This window comes from Lissotriton vulgaris, chromosome 7, assembly GCF_964263255.1.
Source record: "Lissotriton vulgaris chromosome 7, aLisVul1.2, whole genome shotgun sequence".
NCBI classification, from domain to species: Eukaryota; Metazoa; Chordata; class Amphibia; order Caudata; family Salamandridae; genus Lissotriton; species Lissotriton vulgaris.
In genome coordinates this window covers 690,084,945-690,104,738 of record NC_141695.1, presented here as the reverse complement: position 1 = coordinate 690,104,738, position 19,794 = coordinate 690,084,945, and the positions used below count along the sequence as shown (strand labels likewise).

The window sequence follows — 19,794 nt, the reverse complement described above, 5'->3', positions numbered from 1 at the left end:
TACGAAGGTCGAGATCGGCGCAGCGCCTGACGCCGCTGCCGGAACCGTTGCATCCTTCGTTTGCGGGACGCACCAGACCGGTGCGGGAGAATCGAAAATCGCTGCGAGGGTCGTCGCAGAGCCTGTCGTCGCTGGGAAAGATCGCCGCACCGCTTGCTTGCGGACCGCATCACGTCGCTGCGAGCATCGTCGCAGAACCATCGCATCGAGGAGCTGCGAGAGAGAGGATCACCGCTGGACCGCGCATCGTCGCCCCGGAGATCGTCGCAGCACCTACGAGATCGTCGCATCGTGCCTTTGCGAGAACAGACTTCCTACGGAACCTACGCACCGGAATCTACGCAAGCGGCCTTCCTCCCCATACAGACCGGATTCGTCGCAACACGCCCGCTGCTGCAGCGGGGCTGTCGCATCGCCTCCCCAGGGTCTCAGGAGTAACGCATCGCTTGTTTCCACCGCACCAGCTTCCTGCTTGTGGAACTTTGTTGCATCTAAAAGGTACTGTGAGTAAACGTGACGCAACTGTGAACTTTTCACGCATCTGTGGTTTATTTTACCGCAACTTGGAGAACTTTAACGCAACCTTAAGAACTCTTCTTGAAACCATATTCTTGAACTGTGTATGTTGGATTTTTGCCGTTTTGGTCTTGTGTAGTTTAGAATAAAATATCTTTATTTTCCTAAACTGTTGTGGAATCAGTTTGTGGTGTTTTCACTGTGTTACTGTGAGTGTTGGTACAAATACTTTACGCATTGCCTCTGGTTAGCCTAGACTGCTCAGGCCAAGCTACCTTGAGGGCGAGCAGGGGTTATCTAAGAGGGTTATCCCCTTGTCCTGACTAGAAGCAAGGGTCCCTATTTGGACAGTGGTACCTACCTCTGCCAACTAGAGACCTCCAGTTCTAACAATGTCCAACTAATCATTTAAGGAGACAGCAAGTGTTACACTCATGGATATTTGCTCACCTGTTTTCCATTCCCTCTACTTTTGTCCATGTTACTGATATCCACATTAGTTTGCTTCACTGATGCCAAATAACTTAGATCAAAAGTCCTGCGAAGTCACTTTCTGTGATGTCACTTGGAGGGGCCTCACATCTTCCCTTTCGCCCGGGGCCTCAGAAGGCCTAGGACCGGCACTGTCTCCGCCCACATCATTGGAACAAGCTTCCTCTATACATCCGTGAGTGCTCTGATCCTATTTATTTCAAAAAGCTTCTCAAAACATGGCTCTTTTAAGCCCACCTTTCTTCCTATCTTTCCTTTGTCTACTGGGTCGGTGCTACAGTGCCGAGATATTCTTTCGAGGGAGATTTGCTGCACTGTATTAAGTTCAGTAACGTAACATTTTTTATTTGCAACTGGGCTCATAAATATGGCTCCTACTGCTATCAGAATAAGATAGTTGGATGAGATAGCAACCACTTTGAAATTCCCTGCCACCTGGTACTCTACAACAAATTTACATGCAACAATCCTATGCTTTCTTGTAAAGATGCTTAGTTTTCCACTGGAAACTGACATTATGCGTTTGTATGTGCATGGGACACTTTAGCTGCCATCTAAAACCACTATTTTTTGGAGTGTTGTTGTAATATGGAAATAGATTATTATACCATGGAATGGTTTCTATGTATACAGGTGTATATGAACTAGTGTCGTATCCCACTCAGAGGGGTGACAGGCCAGATAGGTGTTACTACGCCACAACTGAGGTGAATATGGGCATTTTCCTGTAGTGTCCTGGTGTCCATCCTACTATGGCTCTAACAACTGGGCCAAGAACACCCTTTCTGCACTTAACTCATAAGGAGTAAGGATGAAAGTCAAAGGCTTCTTATGAGGGTAGTGAGGGGGTCAAGCGGTCAGAACTCAATAGTCACCCAACACAAACAATAACATATTGTCCACCCTAGTGCCTATCTTTCATTACAGGAAGTGCTTTGTTTGCACATAACAATGTCCTACTACAGAGTTCTATAGGGTTCTCAGTTACAAAGTTGCCATCTTACAATAGGCACTGATTAGATACAAGTGTAGTCCAATTAAAAATATCCCAATATCTAGATACGAAATTCTATTCAAACAAATGTCAGCAATTCGAGGTCCCTCTGAAAATATAGCAGTTATTCAGTGCCTTCAGTCTCTTGTGCCAGTAACAGTTAGCCCCCGCTGTTCCCTGCTCAATGTAGCTGCAGTTCTGATGGTTCAGGCAGGCGCGTCCAACATTTCCACTCCTGCGGTGGTAATTCTTGTAACTACGGGGGCTACATCAGTGACCTCACTCGGAACTAAGTAACTGGGTGAAATAAGTGTGACAGGCTGTTATGGAGATACTAGCAGATTTCCAGGACAGATTGCTTGGATACAGGAAGGTACAACCTCTGGGCCAGTCATCAGCAGATGTGTGCCTTTGGCAGCTGTGACATCTGGGCAGATCAAAGCCTCTGCATCAGCAGCGATGAGGGCATGGCTTTAAGTGGGCCGCGTCTCAAGGGGTCTGAGCACTGGCAGTTTTTTTCAGGGGGCCTCGAAACGGGTCCCTATCGGGCTCTGTTTTGAGCCCTGGTACAGGCGGTCCGTTTTTTCTGGACTGCAGTGACAGCAGTTTGCTGTCACTGCAGTCCTGAAAAAAGTGCCAGGGTGCAAAACAGCCAGATAGAGACCAGTTTGGAGACAGTAAGCACATGGATGTGCGCTGCCCACACTGCTCACTTCTCACTAATCAAGAAGTTACGGCATGACGTCATGCCAGGTGAGCGTTGTGGGGGAAGGGAAATCCTTTAAACAGTCATTTTCTTTCTGGATTTCCCTTCTGTTTCTGAAACGCAGGAGAAACAACATGGTGGTAGGGTCACCAAGGCTTTAATTGGAAACTTTTTCAATATTATATGTAACAAGCCATAGTTGTAGCTTATTTATCCTATGCAACTAATAACCATTGACAAAGCCAATAGTCCTGACTTATTGTAGGTATGATGTTACTTGTTGTATCACATATATGGATGCAATGACAGAAACCGCAAAATACAAGTAGGGCGGCACACTATGCTAAGCACAGATTTTTAGCGTTTTTTAAAGCCAAGCCCCTAAGTACACTGGTCACGCCCCTTTGAGAGACCCCCCAGTTTTTTCATCCCACTTAAAGCCCTGGATGAGGGATCTCTTACTCCAATGGCAGCAGCAGTCACTCGGGTACACGGCAGGATGCTAAACAGCACGATGATGCTTGTTACTTCACAGTATAGGGTTGGTTCACGGTAAGAACATCTCTGGGAGATTTGGGAACACATTCACCACAAAGTGGATTTGCTCCCTCTTGGTAGTCCATTTCCTCTGGGTGTTCCTCCCCTCATCTCTGGGAGGCTGATTGTCTTGTAGATATAACACATTGGGCTAGTTCTCTTTCATATATTACTTCGGGACTGCTTCTCAGACAAAGCCAAGGTGATGGCCTCCCAGTAGGTAACAACAATGCTGACTCTACGAAGGAGTTACCACAAGAAGGGTTCACAATTTATAAAGTGTGAGAACTCTCCACCAGGCTGGCTGTCATCAACCTTCCTGAACCAGTAATCAAAGACAGGCAAAATGACAGGACCAGCCTAGAAACGTTGCCACCTTGAACAACAGAAACTACATTACCACCCCCCGTCCCTACCTTCCACAAAATGACAGTGCACAAAAAGAACTGTTCTTCAGACCTCTGCTAATAAGGACATCATTGAATTTTTAAGGGCAGCCATGTCTCCATCGTCCCCCACTTCAATTTGTGGGTCTACACCCTATAACTACAGGATTCAAATCAGTACCCTATCACTGTCTGGGACAGCTGTATCCACCCTCCATCTCGTGCCACGCTGAATCAGCTGTGTCCAAAATGGATCCCACTGGTCCAACTACTTACACAGAGTCCTATTACCATATATGTGCTGCACACTCACTGCATATACACACACTCAACCCACGTACACGGAATGTCAGCGCAAGGTCAGAGTTTCTAATCAAAGCAGAACTTTACACAAAAGGGATCAGTAGACTGTGTTCTCTCCTGACACGGAGCAAAATGCATGGTTATAATAAAGGTTCACAAAACTTAGTACACTTCCTCCCCCACTATGTGCCTTGTAGACAGGGCTTGGTCAGTACTCCTGTGCCCACTATGAGGGTATGCCTTGTGAGTCCCTCATGGTGACAGAACACATTCTGGAACTGCAGTACCAGTGAAAGGCCAGGGGTATCTGTGCACAGCCTAGATTAGCCTCAAGCCAGTGCTAAACAAAAAGTCAGGAAATTAGTTCCACATACAAGTAGACACTCAGGGCTGGGAAGCACACCCGTTCACAATGCAGGGGACATTCACATCCCAACAACTAGGTATCCTAACCTCAACATCTCTGCAGCCACAGTAACAAGAGAGAAGCACTGCATGTGGGAAATGACAGAGAATAGTGAATATCAAAGTAACACTAACCTTGCACCAATGAAGTCAACTAGGTTTGGTAAAGTTAGGCCGCTCTACTCTTCTTTCCTTTAAGATGATACATTTTCAGATTTCAGCTAATGAATAAGTGATATTATTACAATACACAAGATTTGCTTTTTGTGAAGTGGTCCGGGCCTTTGGGCAGCGAAGGCAGCAATCAGTAGGTTTTCCAGCAAGGAACGCAGATGTCCACAAAGAGTTCCACAACCACTCTATCAATACTGAGTTTAGTGATGGGAGGTTTATCAAGTACCCCTGCTCATATGTACAGATATGGCCACTGTGGCAAGTCCCAGCAACTGATTTTGCACAGACAACTGAAAAAGTGACCAAAACGTAGTATTGTCAGGGGCTAATACACAAATCTGACTTCTGTGTGGAAATTCAGGGGTCCATGATCTCTACGATAAGTGTAACACTAAATTATTCACAGAAAAGGATTTGTCAAGTGGGCCATTAGAGAGGTGTGAAATTGACTCCACCCCAAAAAACATGTTAAGAGTGTATTTTAGTCAAAGTTAGTCTTCACTTACATATATTCTGTGCTTCTGATGTCAATAATAGAAGTGGGGGTATGGAATATATAAAGATATCCCTGCAATCGAATGCAATGTATACCTGTGTTTAGAACCTTAACTGATAAAGATTTTGACTCTTCATGCAAATGTTTGTGAACATGTCCACTGGCAAGGGAAATAGTGCTGTGTTTAATACATTAGAATTCAGGTGCTTGGAACTCCAACTAAATAATCATGCTATTTCTGTATTAACTCTAAAGGTGTGCGTTGAGAAATGTTTATTTATTTGTGTGTAAAAGAGTGCAAATAGATGTAATCTGTACAGTTGTTAAGTTAGTCCAACTTGTGGGCCTAGGATGCACTTGGATTCAAGCACACGTTTCAGTTTAACATTTGAATTCATATTTTATTTTTGCAGTGGAAATGTTGCATGTATGAACTGAAGGCAAGATGGCGGACGGTCATTCGCCGGGCGAGCTGGTTGAAACGCTCTCTCCCGGTAACTCGTCGTCCTACAGCATACTATGGTCCCTGAAGATTAGAATGAAGCTGGACTTTAGTAATTAGAAATCAGCAACTTTATCTTTTTTTTAAAAAAAAGAATAAAAGCAACGCTATGCTCTGGCGATCCCTGGTTTCTCGGAATCGACTGACCTGCTGGATTCTCTCTCTGCGGACGGGCTCCTCCGCTTGCTGCTCCGGCTGCGGCTTCACGTTTGAGCTCCCCGACTCTCTGTGTGAAGGTACGCCGCCTAAGGCTCAGGGTAAGAATCCCGCCCCCGGCATTGCTGGACGCACCTCGCTAGCCTGGGGGGGTGGCTCCTCTAGGTTAGCCGGTGAGGGGGAACAGTTCCTAGCAGTGCCGATATCGGGAGCAGGAATTTGCGGGGATGTGGTGGGCAGCTGGCAGGCTCCTGTGGAAGCGCTGGCTCCAGCGACGGTGAAGTACAAACAGACAGTCTGACAATGTTTAAAAAACAGGTAAACAAGAATAAGACGCAGCAGCAGCCTATCAAGAATAAACAAGGCCAACCTGCAACTGCATCCCCAAAACCTTTGGCAGCTTCAAGTTCAGGTAAAATGGATGCTGCTCTCTTTTTGTCTCCACTGGGCTCATTGGTATCAGTTGGCAGCAAAGGGGATTTTACAAGCAAGGCCGTGGAGCCGGAGGTAGGAGGGAAGAACACTGATGCTGAATCCGGAGCTCCCACTAACAGTGCAGACCATTTTGCACAATCCAGTGGAACTCTGGGAGCTGTAGTTTCAGCGTTGTCTATTGGAACTACAGGTATCCCCACTGACCAAGGGGCTGCAGAGCTGCCACAGCAAAATAAGACTATTCTAGGCGAGGCATCCCAAGCGACCTCGCAGAAAGCTTTGTCAAATTTAAACGGGGACACAGAAGGTGGTGATACATTTTATTCTTTATCCGACCATACTGGTTCATCCAAGGAAGATGTTGGGGAGGATAAAGATTGGACTGATGACGATAGTGAGCTGGGTGACTGGCGAAGCATTGAATTCACCCTCTGGGCCTCGTACAGTTCGAAAAGCAGCTAGAGATCAGGGGCTTTCAGCATCTTGCCCTAATACAGGTTCACTAGCCTGGGACTATTCATTTTCTATATAGTCTGGTCTTGAGGGCAATACCACTGATGCAGGGAGTGAGAATGGGATCAACTTCTCCCATCCCCCTCCAGAGATGACACTGGCGGTAATCTTCCAGACCATTATGGCCCACCGTGAAGAGACCCGGCAAGAAAATGTTCGGACTCAGGGTGCGTGCCGTATGGTGCAAAACTCTATCCGCAGAGTAGCGAAAACATGTTCGGATACTGCCTCCAGAATTGTGGAAGCGGAAGAGAGGATTTCCACCCTAGAAGATGACATGGTCACCCAGAAAGGCATCACAGACCTTATCAAGACTCAAAGGGATGACATCGTTTAGAAACTCACAGATCTTGAAAACAGAGCACGGAGAAACAACCTGAGAGTCTTGGGAGTTCTGGAAGGGATTGAAGGGCCGGACACCAGGCAGTTCGAACAATTTACTGAAGCATTCCCTGAGGTCAAACAATGGGACTGGCAACTCGAGATCCAGCGGGCTCATCATTTTCCATTTAAGCAGAAAAAACGGACTGGCCAAACTGAGGACAAGCCTCGTGCTATTCTAATATGCTTGAGTAATTTTCTAGCCAGGGAAAAGATCTATGATTTGGCTAGGCCGGATAGGAGGCGGGCTGGCAAGGGGTGTGAGTTCTTTGTCAGGCCTGAGTTTTGCCCAGCTACTGTCGAGCGGAGGTGGCAGCTCCGTCAGTTAATAACACCTTTTCAGTCAAAAAGAGCTCAAGTTTTTTTTACTTTTTCCTTCTAAACTGAAAATTATTTATCAGGGCCAGACCAGATTCTTTGTCTCTGAAGTTCAGGCCAAGAAGTTTTTTAACTCACTTTAGGTGGTAATGCTATGCTGTTTCATGTCCTTTTTTTTCTTCAGGAACCTAAGGGCCCTTAAGGGGGGTATTGACCATGTGGTGGGGAGGAGTGTGAATCCTGTATTTTTTTCTTTTCTCTCTTTTTTTCTTCCTCTTCTCTTCCCACGGCCGCATCTCCCATTGTCATTAATAGCTTGGCGATGATACCGGGGGAAACTGCGCTTTATCTGCCCCTCCATCACAAGAACCTATGTCCTGTTACCTTATACGGGGGTGGTGGGGTAGAGGGGGGCTCAGGTGGGTGGGGTCAGGGTGGGCAAGGGCTGGGAGGGTGGTCTGGGGGGGGAGTGGATGGGGGTTTGGGGTCAAAAATAAAAAAATTGCTTGAATGTACATAATAATCGTGGCACTTTTGTTGGTTTCTGCATTATTAGGGCATGTTCATGGTTAGAAGGGTGGATTAAATTAGCTCTGTATGTGCTTCCTGGGCTTGGCTCCCTTTTGAAAGTAGATGGCACGGGGTAAAATTCGTCTAGCCTCTTGGATTATATGTGTTTTGAATGATGGTAAGAAAAGGGCCCTGTTCTCGAAAATTGTTCAGGCTTTGCGAATAGACTTACTCTGTTTGCAAGAAATGCATGTCCCTTGGAGTAATTGGGATTATCTGAGAATTCCAGGGTTTGACCTAATCGGATGCACCTGTCAGACATCTATGATCAGAGGCGTTGCAATTTTATTGAGACGGGGGACTGGATCATGCAGGAAAACTTGCCAAGACAGTGCAGGGAGATGGGTAATTACTGAGCTGACAATCAATGGCAGGCCCTTAACCGTCTGCACGGTGTATGGCTCAAATTTAGATGACCGGCAGTATTTCATCACCTGAATGTAGAGCTGGCATTATGGCCCCATCCTATTTGTTTTTGTGTGGACATGAATATTAATCTGCTTGCTGATTTTAATATAGCAGGTTCGTCGAAGCTACGGGGGCAAGAAGCCTAGGGATTTTAGGGACTTCAAGCCATGGTTCAAGAGCATTGTTTGACTGACATATGGTTTCGCCATAATAAAAATCAGGATGCCTTTACATATTATTCTGCCCCTCATAATAAAATAGTACGGCTGGAATATTTCTTTATGTCGGATCAGTTAGCCGAGGTCTCCCCTATTTTAGCACCCCCAAGAACTTTGTCGGACCACAATCCCTTGATTGCTGAATGCCCTCTTCCTCATGATCCTGGTGTTCTAAGGATCTGGACATTTGAAAGAAAACTTTTAATGGAGCAGTCTTACTTAGATCATATGAGGAATTGGCTATCAGATTTTTAAACATCAATAGGGGGACCAAGGTCTGGGATACACTTAAGGCTGCTGTTCGGGGGAAGACAAAGAGTTTTTCGGCCTTTTGACGGAGGACAACCTGGGAACAAACTACTAGGCGTATGAATGAGCTGAGAGCTGCAGAAGTCAAGCTAATAGATGCTGTCAAGGAGGGCCAAGACATAACTTAAAGCCAGTTATTGGTCATCAAAATTAGGGCTGGCCTGTTGGAGTTTTTTGGCCAAGACCTGGCTGCGAAGTTATGACAGTTCCGTACAGAAATGTTTGAGTTTGGCGAAAAATCTGGTAGGGTCTTGGCCAAACGACTCCAGCAGAGGAGTCTGGCGAATCGCATCACTAGGATTCAAGATTTTCAAGGCCAGGTTCATGATAAACTGGAGGGGGTTATGGGAGTTTTTCGACAGTTTTATCAGACACTGTATACTGAGGGGAATGTTGGTTTGGATAAAGAGTCAGAAGCTGGGGTTTTTCTTCAGGACATTAATACCCTCCATGTTACTGCCCAACAGAATGAATCTCTCTCTGCTCCAATAGAATGGGAAGAGGTTGAGCTAGCGATTAATTCATTAGCCAAAGGAAAAGCTGCCGGCCCAGATGCAATTCCTTTGGAATTTTATAAAGTGTTCCGCTCGGAGGTTCGGGTGGATCTTCTTTCAGTTCTTAGAGCAGCACAGGATGGCTGCATACCAGACTCTTGGTGCCAAACCAATATTATTCTTTTTAAGAAGAAAGACAAACCAGAGCATGGCCCTTCCTTGTTTCGCCCTATATCTCTTATAAACACTGACAGTAAAATGTATTCTAAAATTTTGTCCACCAGATTAGCCTTGGTGATCTCTCCTTTGGTATCACTACGCCAGCATGGCTTTATCCCGGGTAGGGATACGGCCGATTACGTCCGCCGGGTTATCGCACTGCTGGACTGGGCTCAGGTTACTGGTTCTCCCATTGGAGCGATCCTGTTGGATGCCCAGAAGGCATTCGACAGGGTCGCTTGGGCGTTTTTATGGGCAGTTCTCCGAAGGAAGGGTTTTAGTTTTAAGCTCATCCAGGCAATTGAACCGCTTTATACTGCGCCCGTGGCCACTTTATTATGTGTTTCTGGGCTAGTGTCAACTCCATTTAGCATTAGCAGGGGCACTAGGCAGGGTTGCCCCTGCTCGCCCCTGCTTTTTGCCCTGTACATCGACCCCTTTCTAAATAAAATTGAGTGCTCCTTAGATATCTCGCCGGTTAGGGTCAATGCAATAGAGTACAAGACGTTGGCTTATCCTGATGACATTGTTGTCTTGACCAGCGATGTTGCATCTGCCTTTTCCGCCTTAAAGATCCTAGCAGAACAGTATGGTCAGCTTTCTGGTTACAAGCTTAATGTTTATTCAAACTTCCGCCATGGATTGGGTCCTTCCCAAGCTCCAGTCGTTCAATCTGCAACATATCTAGGGGTTGAAATCACTGCTCTAGTAGGCAATATTCCCGATTTGAACATTTTGCTGGTGATTGAATCAGTCAAATCTACCTTGGTAAGACTGGACAATCTTCATCCTTCCTTGTATGGTAGGTGCAATGTCCTTAAAATGCTGGTTTTACTAAAGTTCTTATACTTATTTAGAACTATTCCTTTGGAGTTCTCTGAATCTAGCCTGGCTAGAGCAGAGAGGACCTGTAATAGATTTCTCAAGGGATATCATTGCCCTCGCAGGGCAGCTAAGTGGATGTGCCTCCCGAGAGAACGGGGTGGCTGGTCAGTTCCGAACATTTTGCTCTATTTCTGGTCTTCACTGATCCAACATTTTGGCCTGCCATTGCTTGGGGATAGGGCGGTGGTGCCATTGTCCTGTAGGCCCTCAATCTATGAAATAGGGCTAGGAGAGGATACTAAGGGGATCTTATTGCGGATTCTCAAACCTAGTTAATATAAGAAGACTAAGTTCAAGGTCATTGGGGCAATGTTTTCAGTCTGGCGTAAGATTCGGTGCAAATGGTCGATTCCTAATATCAATTTTTATACACCTTTCACTGCTGCTAGACTCCTGCCCATTTTTCAAGATCAGACCACCTTTAGGTGGATGTCGTTAGGGTTGGTAGCTCTGGGGGTTTAGGTTCGGATGGGAGAATGGCCTCCTTTTCATTTTTAAAGGATAAATTCCATCATAATACGCATGATTTTTAAAAATATTTGCAGATCCGAAGCTTTGTTGATAGAATGAAGGGCCAAGTTACCACCGTGTTCGATAGGATCACATTGTTTGAACTGATTTTGAGGAGATCAAGAATTGGTGTAGTCTATCAGCACTTACCAACTGGCCTTACGGATGATCTCTCCCTACAGAATGCTAAGTGGGAGGCTAAGCTGGGTGTCACAGGGGTAGATATTATCCAGGCCCTTGAACAGTCCAGCAGCGTGCTAATTTCTGGAAGCTTACGCTCTCAATGCTATATGGCCCTATTCGATTTATATTACACTCCGGCTAAAATTTCCAAATGGGGGGCAGTGGGGCCCATTGTTGTCCGAGATGTGGCATTTTAGCTGCTAATGATGTACATATGTTTTTTGGCTGCCCAAAAGTGGGGCTCTTTCTTTTGGATGTAGAGCGATTTATTAACTCTAGGCTTATTATTCTGGTTATTCTCTCACCAGAGGTGTTGATATTTGGATGTGAAAGTAATGGACTGCCAGGGAGATCGAGGCATGCCTCTGCCCTCCTGTTTATTGCTATGTCCTGAGTCCGCCTCTGTATTACCTCAGAATGGATCACTCCAGATGCGCCTACTTTTAATAATTGGAGAGCAAGGATTTTGGCTCTTCGTAACCTAGAATAAGCTGTTTGGCGGAGGTGGGGTAGAAGGAGGCGTGAGATGGGTCAGAAGATCTGGGCCCCGTTGGTGGAATGACTTAGCGAATAAGGAAGTAAATGTTTTTAGGTTGTTTAATTATCTACTTCCGGTATTCTGCTGGTTTTCCAAATTGCTTGGTCTTTCTTCCTTGCTTTTGATTTATAAATTTCTTTCTCGTTTTTCCTTGTCTTACTGCCTAGGTTTATGTTTGTATCTATTCCCCTTTCTTTTTATGTTTTTCCATATGTACATGTGCTTTGCTTGCTTTGCGTAATGTTTTTGCCACGGTCGTTATGCTTTTGTATTATTTCTATGTGTTATCAAGCACAAATAAAAAGGACATTGACATTGACAAATGAAAAGCAAAGCAAAGAAGGGGGATGGATTTGAAGCCCACTGGCAGATTACAGCAGGTCTTAAAGAGACAGTGCATGTGCAGTCTAGTTCGACCTAAAAATGACAAAATAGTGAAGTGAAACTATCACAAGATTTGCAGTAATAAGCTGAAAATGGTATGTTTTCTTGTCACTCAATTTAGTCAACATTGCTACATAATTTAGCCCCAATCTTATAATTCCATTGGTCCTGTCTGTACCCCAGCAAGATTGTCACATAGATCACATTCCAAATTCCTCTCATTCTGCAGTCAAAGAAAGAGAAGTAAACAGCATATCAACTTAAAAGAATATACATTAATTTTTAAGAAGACATAGCTTGACATTTAACCTGTCTTGGAACAGCAGCAAAAAAAAAAGAAAAGGAAATGTTGCATGTAATTTGGGTTCCCACTGCAGGTGAACAAGGCTTCATTAGCAGAAAGAAAAAGGTTTTTGTTTTTAGTAAATAGTGAGACATGTGAAGCGGCAACTGGTACAAGGAGAGTGATAACACGATGGGAGGCGAGTTCACATAGGAGAAGGAGACGAGGCCAAGGACCGCTAGGATAATGATTTATGGAAATATCAAGACGGTGTGAAGAAGCCAATGTGTGCTGTTAGAATGGAAAAGTACTAAATGGATTTGTGAGACATTCTTTAGATGTACCTGATATTATGATGCAATGTAGTGAGGGATAGCTAGCTTTCAGACTTAGTGTGCCTTGAAGTACAGACCTCCTTGACATCTGTGGCTTTATGCTATTTGACCCATGTTGGAGCTTCTTTCACAAAAGACTCTGACAGCTGACACCTTTTTTTCCTTTCCCTATGTCTTCCTACCTTTATCTTGAATTAGTTTTAGGTTTCCATTGTGGGGTAGAGTAGAGTAGGGACAGATGGGTGGGTCCATGCTTGTCTTTAATGACAAATTGATGCAATATGATGCAAAGCTCTGTTTCCTTATTATTAACATCAAAATTATTGAATTTTTTTAGTTATATAGAGTGAATCCCTTTCGGAGATTTGGCTTCATCCTATTTGCATTGTGCGCCTTTAATATTGTGCTATTTGGATATTGGATTAAAATGTTTTTATCCTCGCCCCTCAAGTCTCACAAAAAGACTGTTGAGTAAGTGTTACTGAGTAAGTGGGCCCAGCCTCCATCACCTTCGAGACTGTTACAGGTGAACTCTTTGCCAAATTATAGAGCCATGCTGTTTGTCAAAACTCACTAGTAACTTGTTCATTTGTGAGTAGCTAATCCAGTCCACGTATTTACTTTTGATCATAGAACTTGTTGTTCTTATTTTAAAAAAGGATCAACACGACTACAAGTACCAGAGTGCACAGAAAAATGTGGCGTCACCTACGTGTGCACGCAAATAGGAAACGTAAGAGATCTGCTGATTGCTAGCAGTTCACTGAAAACATTTAACATTAGATTAAGAAGCATAAACATGGGCAGATGGAATATAAACAAAATTAAATACATTACCTGTCACTGTGACAATTTTTGGATCGCTCAACTCTGATGTCTCATAATTCATGAATATTTGGATAGCAGCTTTGCAATGAAAATGCAGAATGGTATCTCCTTCCGCAACTTGAAAAAGAGTGGTTGCATAATTTTTATTCAGTGCTTTTCTGGGAACCTGATCTGTCTTTTGATGCTGATTCTTCTTAATGAAAGTAAAGTCAATGGGCGGATTTTCATCTGGAACTTTACACATCACTTCCACCGAATCTCCTTCCTTTGCCTCTGTTGTGGAAACAGTAATATTTGGCTTTGCTAGACCTTTAAAAACATGTGAAATAGAAAAATGTCATCAGTCATAAGAACATATATGGCATTATTGTTTTTGCATTCAGTTCCCCTCGCTCGCAGCGCGCAGGTTAGCAGGCTAGTTACTCTGCCCACCAGGAGTACAAGAGCTGAGCACTTCCATGCGCCGATAGACTCGACATTGCAGGTAACGGAGACCGAATTGCCACATCGCTGGAGCGAGTGGCAAAGGGCTCCCATAGATTGTTTTAACCCATTGCTGCGCACCTGACTTTGAGCACTATTACGCTTCTTAAACCAGGAAATTATTGTTTTAAATATTGTTTTTAAACCACGCAGCTCTCACCTGCTCAAACACAGACTTCCCCGGTCCACCACTGATGCAGTTATATTGTTGTGGAGGGAAGGCTGGCCGGAAGTGAATACTACTTCCCCCCGCTCGCAGCGCGCAGGTTAGCAGGCTCGTTGCGCTACCCTGTACCTCTATAAAAGAACAATGCCTTTCCGCTCGCACAGCATATGCGGGCAGCGGGCGCACCGATGGCACGTCAAAGGCACGCCAAAGGCAAGCCCGTCTGCTTCCGTCCGCGCCAGACCGGGCTCAGGGCCAGGAATTTCTGCCCCTGCCGCCTGAGCCCCCAGAGTTTACACCCGGGATACTCTATTTCAACTTAGGCAGGCTATAGACACACCATGCCTCCACTCACTCTCCCTGGAGGGGCGACAAAGTAACTGCACCCCTGCTCCTACACTCTCTCACCAAAGACAATCCCACCCCCTATCGAGCTCGAAATCAGCATGGCCCTGCTGAATTGCAGATCCCTGCCCAAACACTCCGCAGAAATAAACATGCTTCTTCAGGATAAAGAACCGGATGTTCTGTTCCTGACAGAGACATGGCTATCACCAAGCTCTGAGCCGGATGTGGTGCAAGCCCTCCCTTCAGGATACCTTATCCAGAGCCTCGATAGAGTAGGTGGAAAGGGTGGCGGAGTTGCAATTATCCATAAAAGTCACCTCCCCTGCCGCTTACATGATAGCCCAGTCCTCAACTGTGAAAATGCCCATTTCATTATTCAACTCTCCCCCTCTAAATCACTCTCGGGAATCCTCCTGTATCGCCCACCGGGAGCACAGGGGCAATTCTGTAGCTCACTGTTGGAAGCCGCCATGTCTCTCGCCTGCCTCTCTTCCAACTTCACATTACTAGGAGACTTAAACCTCCACTTTGACGACCCCTTGGACAAAGTGGTAGGTGACCTAACACTCGACCTAGCTACCTATCAGATTCACTTGAAAAACCATCAAGCTACTAGACCCTATCCACTCAAACATCTCCGGATTCAAAACTTGTGAGCCCCTACCCATCCCATGGTCAGACCACTTCTTAGTACCATTCACCTTACAAAGCATCACTTACCCCCCCCCCCATGGGCCATCACCTAGCCTACCAGAACGCCCTTGGTCAAAACTAGTAATTGATGACTGGAGACGCGAACTCAAACTAACCATCCCTACACTTGAACCAGACCCACTCTCAACGGATAATCAAATTTCAACCTGGATAGAAAACTATTTAGACCAAGTACTGCCAAAATAAATCCTACCTAAAAATAAGGGAACCTTCAAATTTCCTTAGTTTATCCCAGAACTCCGCGACTTGAAAAAACAATGTAAAAAACGTGAGCGCGCATGGAGGAAGGACTGGGCCAATAACAAAAAAATAGAATATAGAGTAGCCATCAAGTCCTATAAAGCCAGCCTGAAAACCACCCAGGCAGCCTTCTTCGAAGAAAAAATTCAAGCCTCCGCCAACTCCTCCGGGGAAACATTCCGAAGCGTTAAAAAACTGCTGAAAGTCCCAGACCCGACCCCCGTCACTGATCCCTCTGGTCGTAGATGTAACAAACTGGCTGAATTTTTTACCACCAAAATTCCAAATATCTTAAAAAACCTCCCAGCCCCCGACCACCCCCCAGGACATCACCCCTGACCCCCGTAACTAACACCCCCCACCTAGACTTCTGCTCCCCCCTCACCTTGGAGATGCTTCCCCACATTCTAAATTCAGTCAAAAGCGGTTCCACCCTTGACCCTGCACCTTTTAACATCCTGAAACTTGAGACACCTACCATCACCTCCCCATCACCAACCTAATAAACGCCTCCCGAGAACAGGGTACTGTTCCTGCCAACTGGAAAAAGCCACAGTAAGAGCATTACTAAAGAAACCCCATCTGGACCCTGTAGAGCTGGGCAACTACCGGCCCATCTCCTTACTCCCTGGAATCAGCAAGGTGGCACTGCTCGCAGACAGGCTTCCGGCCTGGCCAGGGCACTGAAACCGCCCTGCTGGCAGTTGTAGAAGAAGCAAGAACGATCCTACACTTGGGTGGATCTGCAGCAGTGATCCTTCTAGACTTAAGCGCTGCTTTTGATACGGTGGACCAACGTATCCTTGTCCACCCTCTAAACAGCAAAGGAGTCACAGGGACAGCCCCATCCTGGCTACAGTCATTTTTAGAAAACAGAACCTTCCAGGTTTCTGACTGCAACACTCGACCCAGAGCTATTCCACTCCAATGCGGGGTGCCTCAGGGCTCTTCCTTAAGCCCCACACTTTTCAATGTGTATATGTCCCCACTAGAAGAAATCGTTGCCCCTTTCGGCATTAAGTTGATCACGTACGCAGACGACACCCAACTTGTTGTCTCCCTCAAAGAGAAGGACCACGCCTTAGAAAACCTATGCTCTTGTCTCAAAGATATCTCCAGCTGAATGAGCTAATCACTCCTCAAACTAAACTGAGACAAATCAGAGATTCTAGGGCACGGCAATCAATCCAAACCCTCCCCCAAACTGATGTGGCCCACCTGCATGGGACAAGTTCCCTCCCCGAAGAAAGAAATAAAAAGCCTGGGTGTCTGGCTTGACCAGGACCTCACTTTTCAAATCCAAGCCAGGAAAACCGCAGGAATCTGCTTTGGCCTCTTACGCACCACACAAAAAATTCTCCCCCTCCTACTCCCCGAATTCCAAGAAACTTCTTAATCAGGGCCTCATTCTTTCCAGACTGCATTACGGGAACGGCCTTTACCGTGGCGCCCCGAAATCAGTCATAAACAAACTCCAACTTGTCCAGAATTCGGCAGCTAGGCTGCTAACAGGCACAACAATTCGAAGCTCCGCCAAGCCTGCCATAAACTCACTCCACTGGCTCCTAATCCAAGAGAGAATTAATTTCAAATCCCTCTGTATAACTCATAGAATTCTCCAGGATAAGGGACCCCCCATTCCTGAAACCCCTGATTAAACCATACAAAGCCAACAGGAAGCTAAGATCCGATCACCTTTTTCTGGCAAACGTCCCGAGAATCAAGAAGGCACGGTCAGGAAGACGCCTTTTATTGTACAACGCCCCCAAGCTTTGGAACTCCCTCCCCCTTAACATGCGGAGGGAAACCAATTTATCAAAATTCCGTAAGCTCCTAAAATCCCTGCTCTTCCCCTAGGTCACATCCGTTCCCTGGCTAACTCTCCGAGCTCAGCGCTGGGACGCCCCTGGGTAGCCACGCGCTCTACAAATCCACTTCCAATTGCAATAGCCAATTCTAGTTAATTAAGAACAGAGTTATCTTTGTCCAGAGCAAAACAGATAAAAACAAGAGGGGAACAATCAGCAACCACGAGGAAACTATTGTAATTTATGAGGCTGCTGTGTACTTTTGAATTGTAAAATAGCCCCTCATTAATTGTAATTCCAACACTCTATAGGTAGTGGAGGATGCATCAAACAGGCTACCTCAGCATGAGGTGAGAGAAATAGATATCTCTAGGCGGAGCCAAACCCAACTCTTTTTTATATCTGGAAGCAGCTATGATGCCATGCCAAACCTAAACAGATTGATATTGTATTAGGGAAAACATATGAACTTCTGGCCAAGGAAAAGCATGAAAGGGAAGGGTTCCTGAAACCCTGAAAAGGTGACCCACAAACAAGAGGTCCCTTGCATATAACTGCACCATGGTGTATAGGAAATAATATAATAGGAGTGTACAAAAGTTAATAAGAGGAGCATGAAAGGCAAAAAGAAAACAAGCACTCACTAAGCCAATAAATCTCACCTTTAGTACCAATTGGCTTCGCCAATGTTTTTTGGTTTGGCGATGTTGCGCAGCTTGGCAGAAAGTATTTTTTTGCTGATGCTGCACCCCATGACCAAAAGAATAAAAATAGAGGATGTAACTACTACTGGCAGCCACATCATTTTGTAGGCTCAAGCCCATGTGGTTTCATTTTTTTATTTACCGACACAAGATAGATCTGTACATTTAAGTGCACTTTTATCAAATCAGAGGGGCTGGCAGCCATTTAAACAGTAAACCGTAAAAAAGAGGACCACAGAGTTGCTTGGGGCAAGAGGAGAGCAGGTGGGTGAGTGGGTTGGGGAAATAAGCCTGAAATAAAGCTTACCAATAGTAAGCAATGGGTGGGCTTTAAACCCTCTGTAAGTTCTTGGTAAGCCCATTGTATAACTTTTGCAACCAGATAGCTTGCACTGTTTGGTAGACGAGACCTAAAAACGATTAAAAGAAGTCACTCTGAAGTATGGTGGTAAGAACAAGTAGGGAGAGAAAAGATTAACAAACATGCTATCAGTGGAGTAGATCAAGGCAAGAAACTGTGAGTAGGACTGACACCATGAGGGGGAAAGAAAGAGAGAAAAGAAGACCATATGAAACTGAGCAGGCACAGAACTAGCAATGCGCAAAATAAGAAAAGTAGAGCAAGATAGTAGGAAGAAGCAAAACTAGAGAAGAGGTTTGGACTCGAGTCGGGAGCAGGGGAGTTCAGGTATTCAGACAAAGATGTGGGCAGGGGACTTGTGGAAAAAACCCATAGTAAGTGGTGGGGGGGGGGAACAGGTATTAAAAAGTGGAAAGACTCAGATAAGTAAGCATAGCAGGCAGGGTAAATGCACAATTAGAGCGCAAAAGGAGACTAGGCAGTTTAGAACAGGCAGGAGAAACAAGAGGGAAAGAAAAAAATTGATTTAAAAGAGAAACATAGGTTTAGCTGCAAAAAGAGACCAAGAGACAAGGATGAACCTAATATATGTAGTGAGTCAAACTCTTTATTGCAATTGTCTGCCATTGATACTAAAGTTAAAATACTGAATGAAACATCCTGTAGCTACAGTGCTAGAGTTATTGTTTTTGGCAGAGTATGTCATAAAATGTCATGCCTAATATTTACAAATTATCTCCGTGATGCTGGAACCATTAATCACAGCTATCAAGTACAATGGTGAAGCAGTTGTCCCACAGCTCTCCGAGTTCCTTCCACTTGATGTTAGTCTAAATTCGTCCATGTCTAGTAGTTTGCTTGACTTCCATGACACAATCTGGATGTCAACAGTTAGGTGAGTTTACAGGCTGTCGTGCAGTTTCAAATTTACAGCAGGAACTGCGAATTTGTTGGACAACATAAACGTTGGGAGTTGTGCCAGACTGAATCTATGCACCCCCTCAGGATATGTTGGCCTTAGGACCAGCTAGCTCATAGTTCCACCATAAGTAACCCTAAACCTAGTAAGGTACCAAATGGTTTGGATAACCTCAGAAAATGAGAACCCTGACCCCCCCAGGCATCGCGGTAACAGACCTAGAACCTTTTTGCTAAGTCACTCGTGCTGTCTCGAAGTGATATACTAGAAAATCCACAAAGGGGCGTTTTCAAGGTTTATTGAACCATCATGATTCTTGTATAAAATATATGGACTCTAATGATCAATAGACAGAAGCAGGTAAAAGTGATAAGTAATATAAGGACGGTGAAGATAATAAACAATTCCACCACCATGCTAATACAATGTATATATGCTGGCACATAAGTACTGGGTGTGTTGTACTCCTACTATATGTTCCCTAACCTAGTTGCTCAAGGTACATTGTGTTCGGCCAAGAATCCCTATTGGAAGATCTAACCTCCATTACCTGAAGGCAAGGAAAGTCGATCC

General features: G+C 45.1%; 1 protein-coding gene across 1 annotated transcript in view; it reads right to left on the bottom strand.

The window, feature by feature from the left end:
* Positions 1-19,794, bottom strand: part of PECAM1 (platelet and endothelial cell adhesion molecule 1) — a 519,858-nt gene that overhangs the window by 421,393 nt on the left and 78,671 nt on the right. Inside the window, exon 4 of the mRNA XM_086930914.1 lies at positions 13,488-13,787. Within this exon, the coding sequence (XP_086787040.1) occupies positions 13,488-13,787 (300 nt within the window). The remainder of the gene's footprint in view (positions 1-13,487; positions 13,788-19,794) is intronic.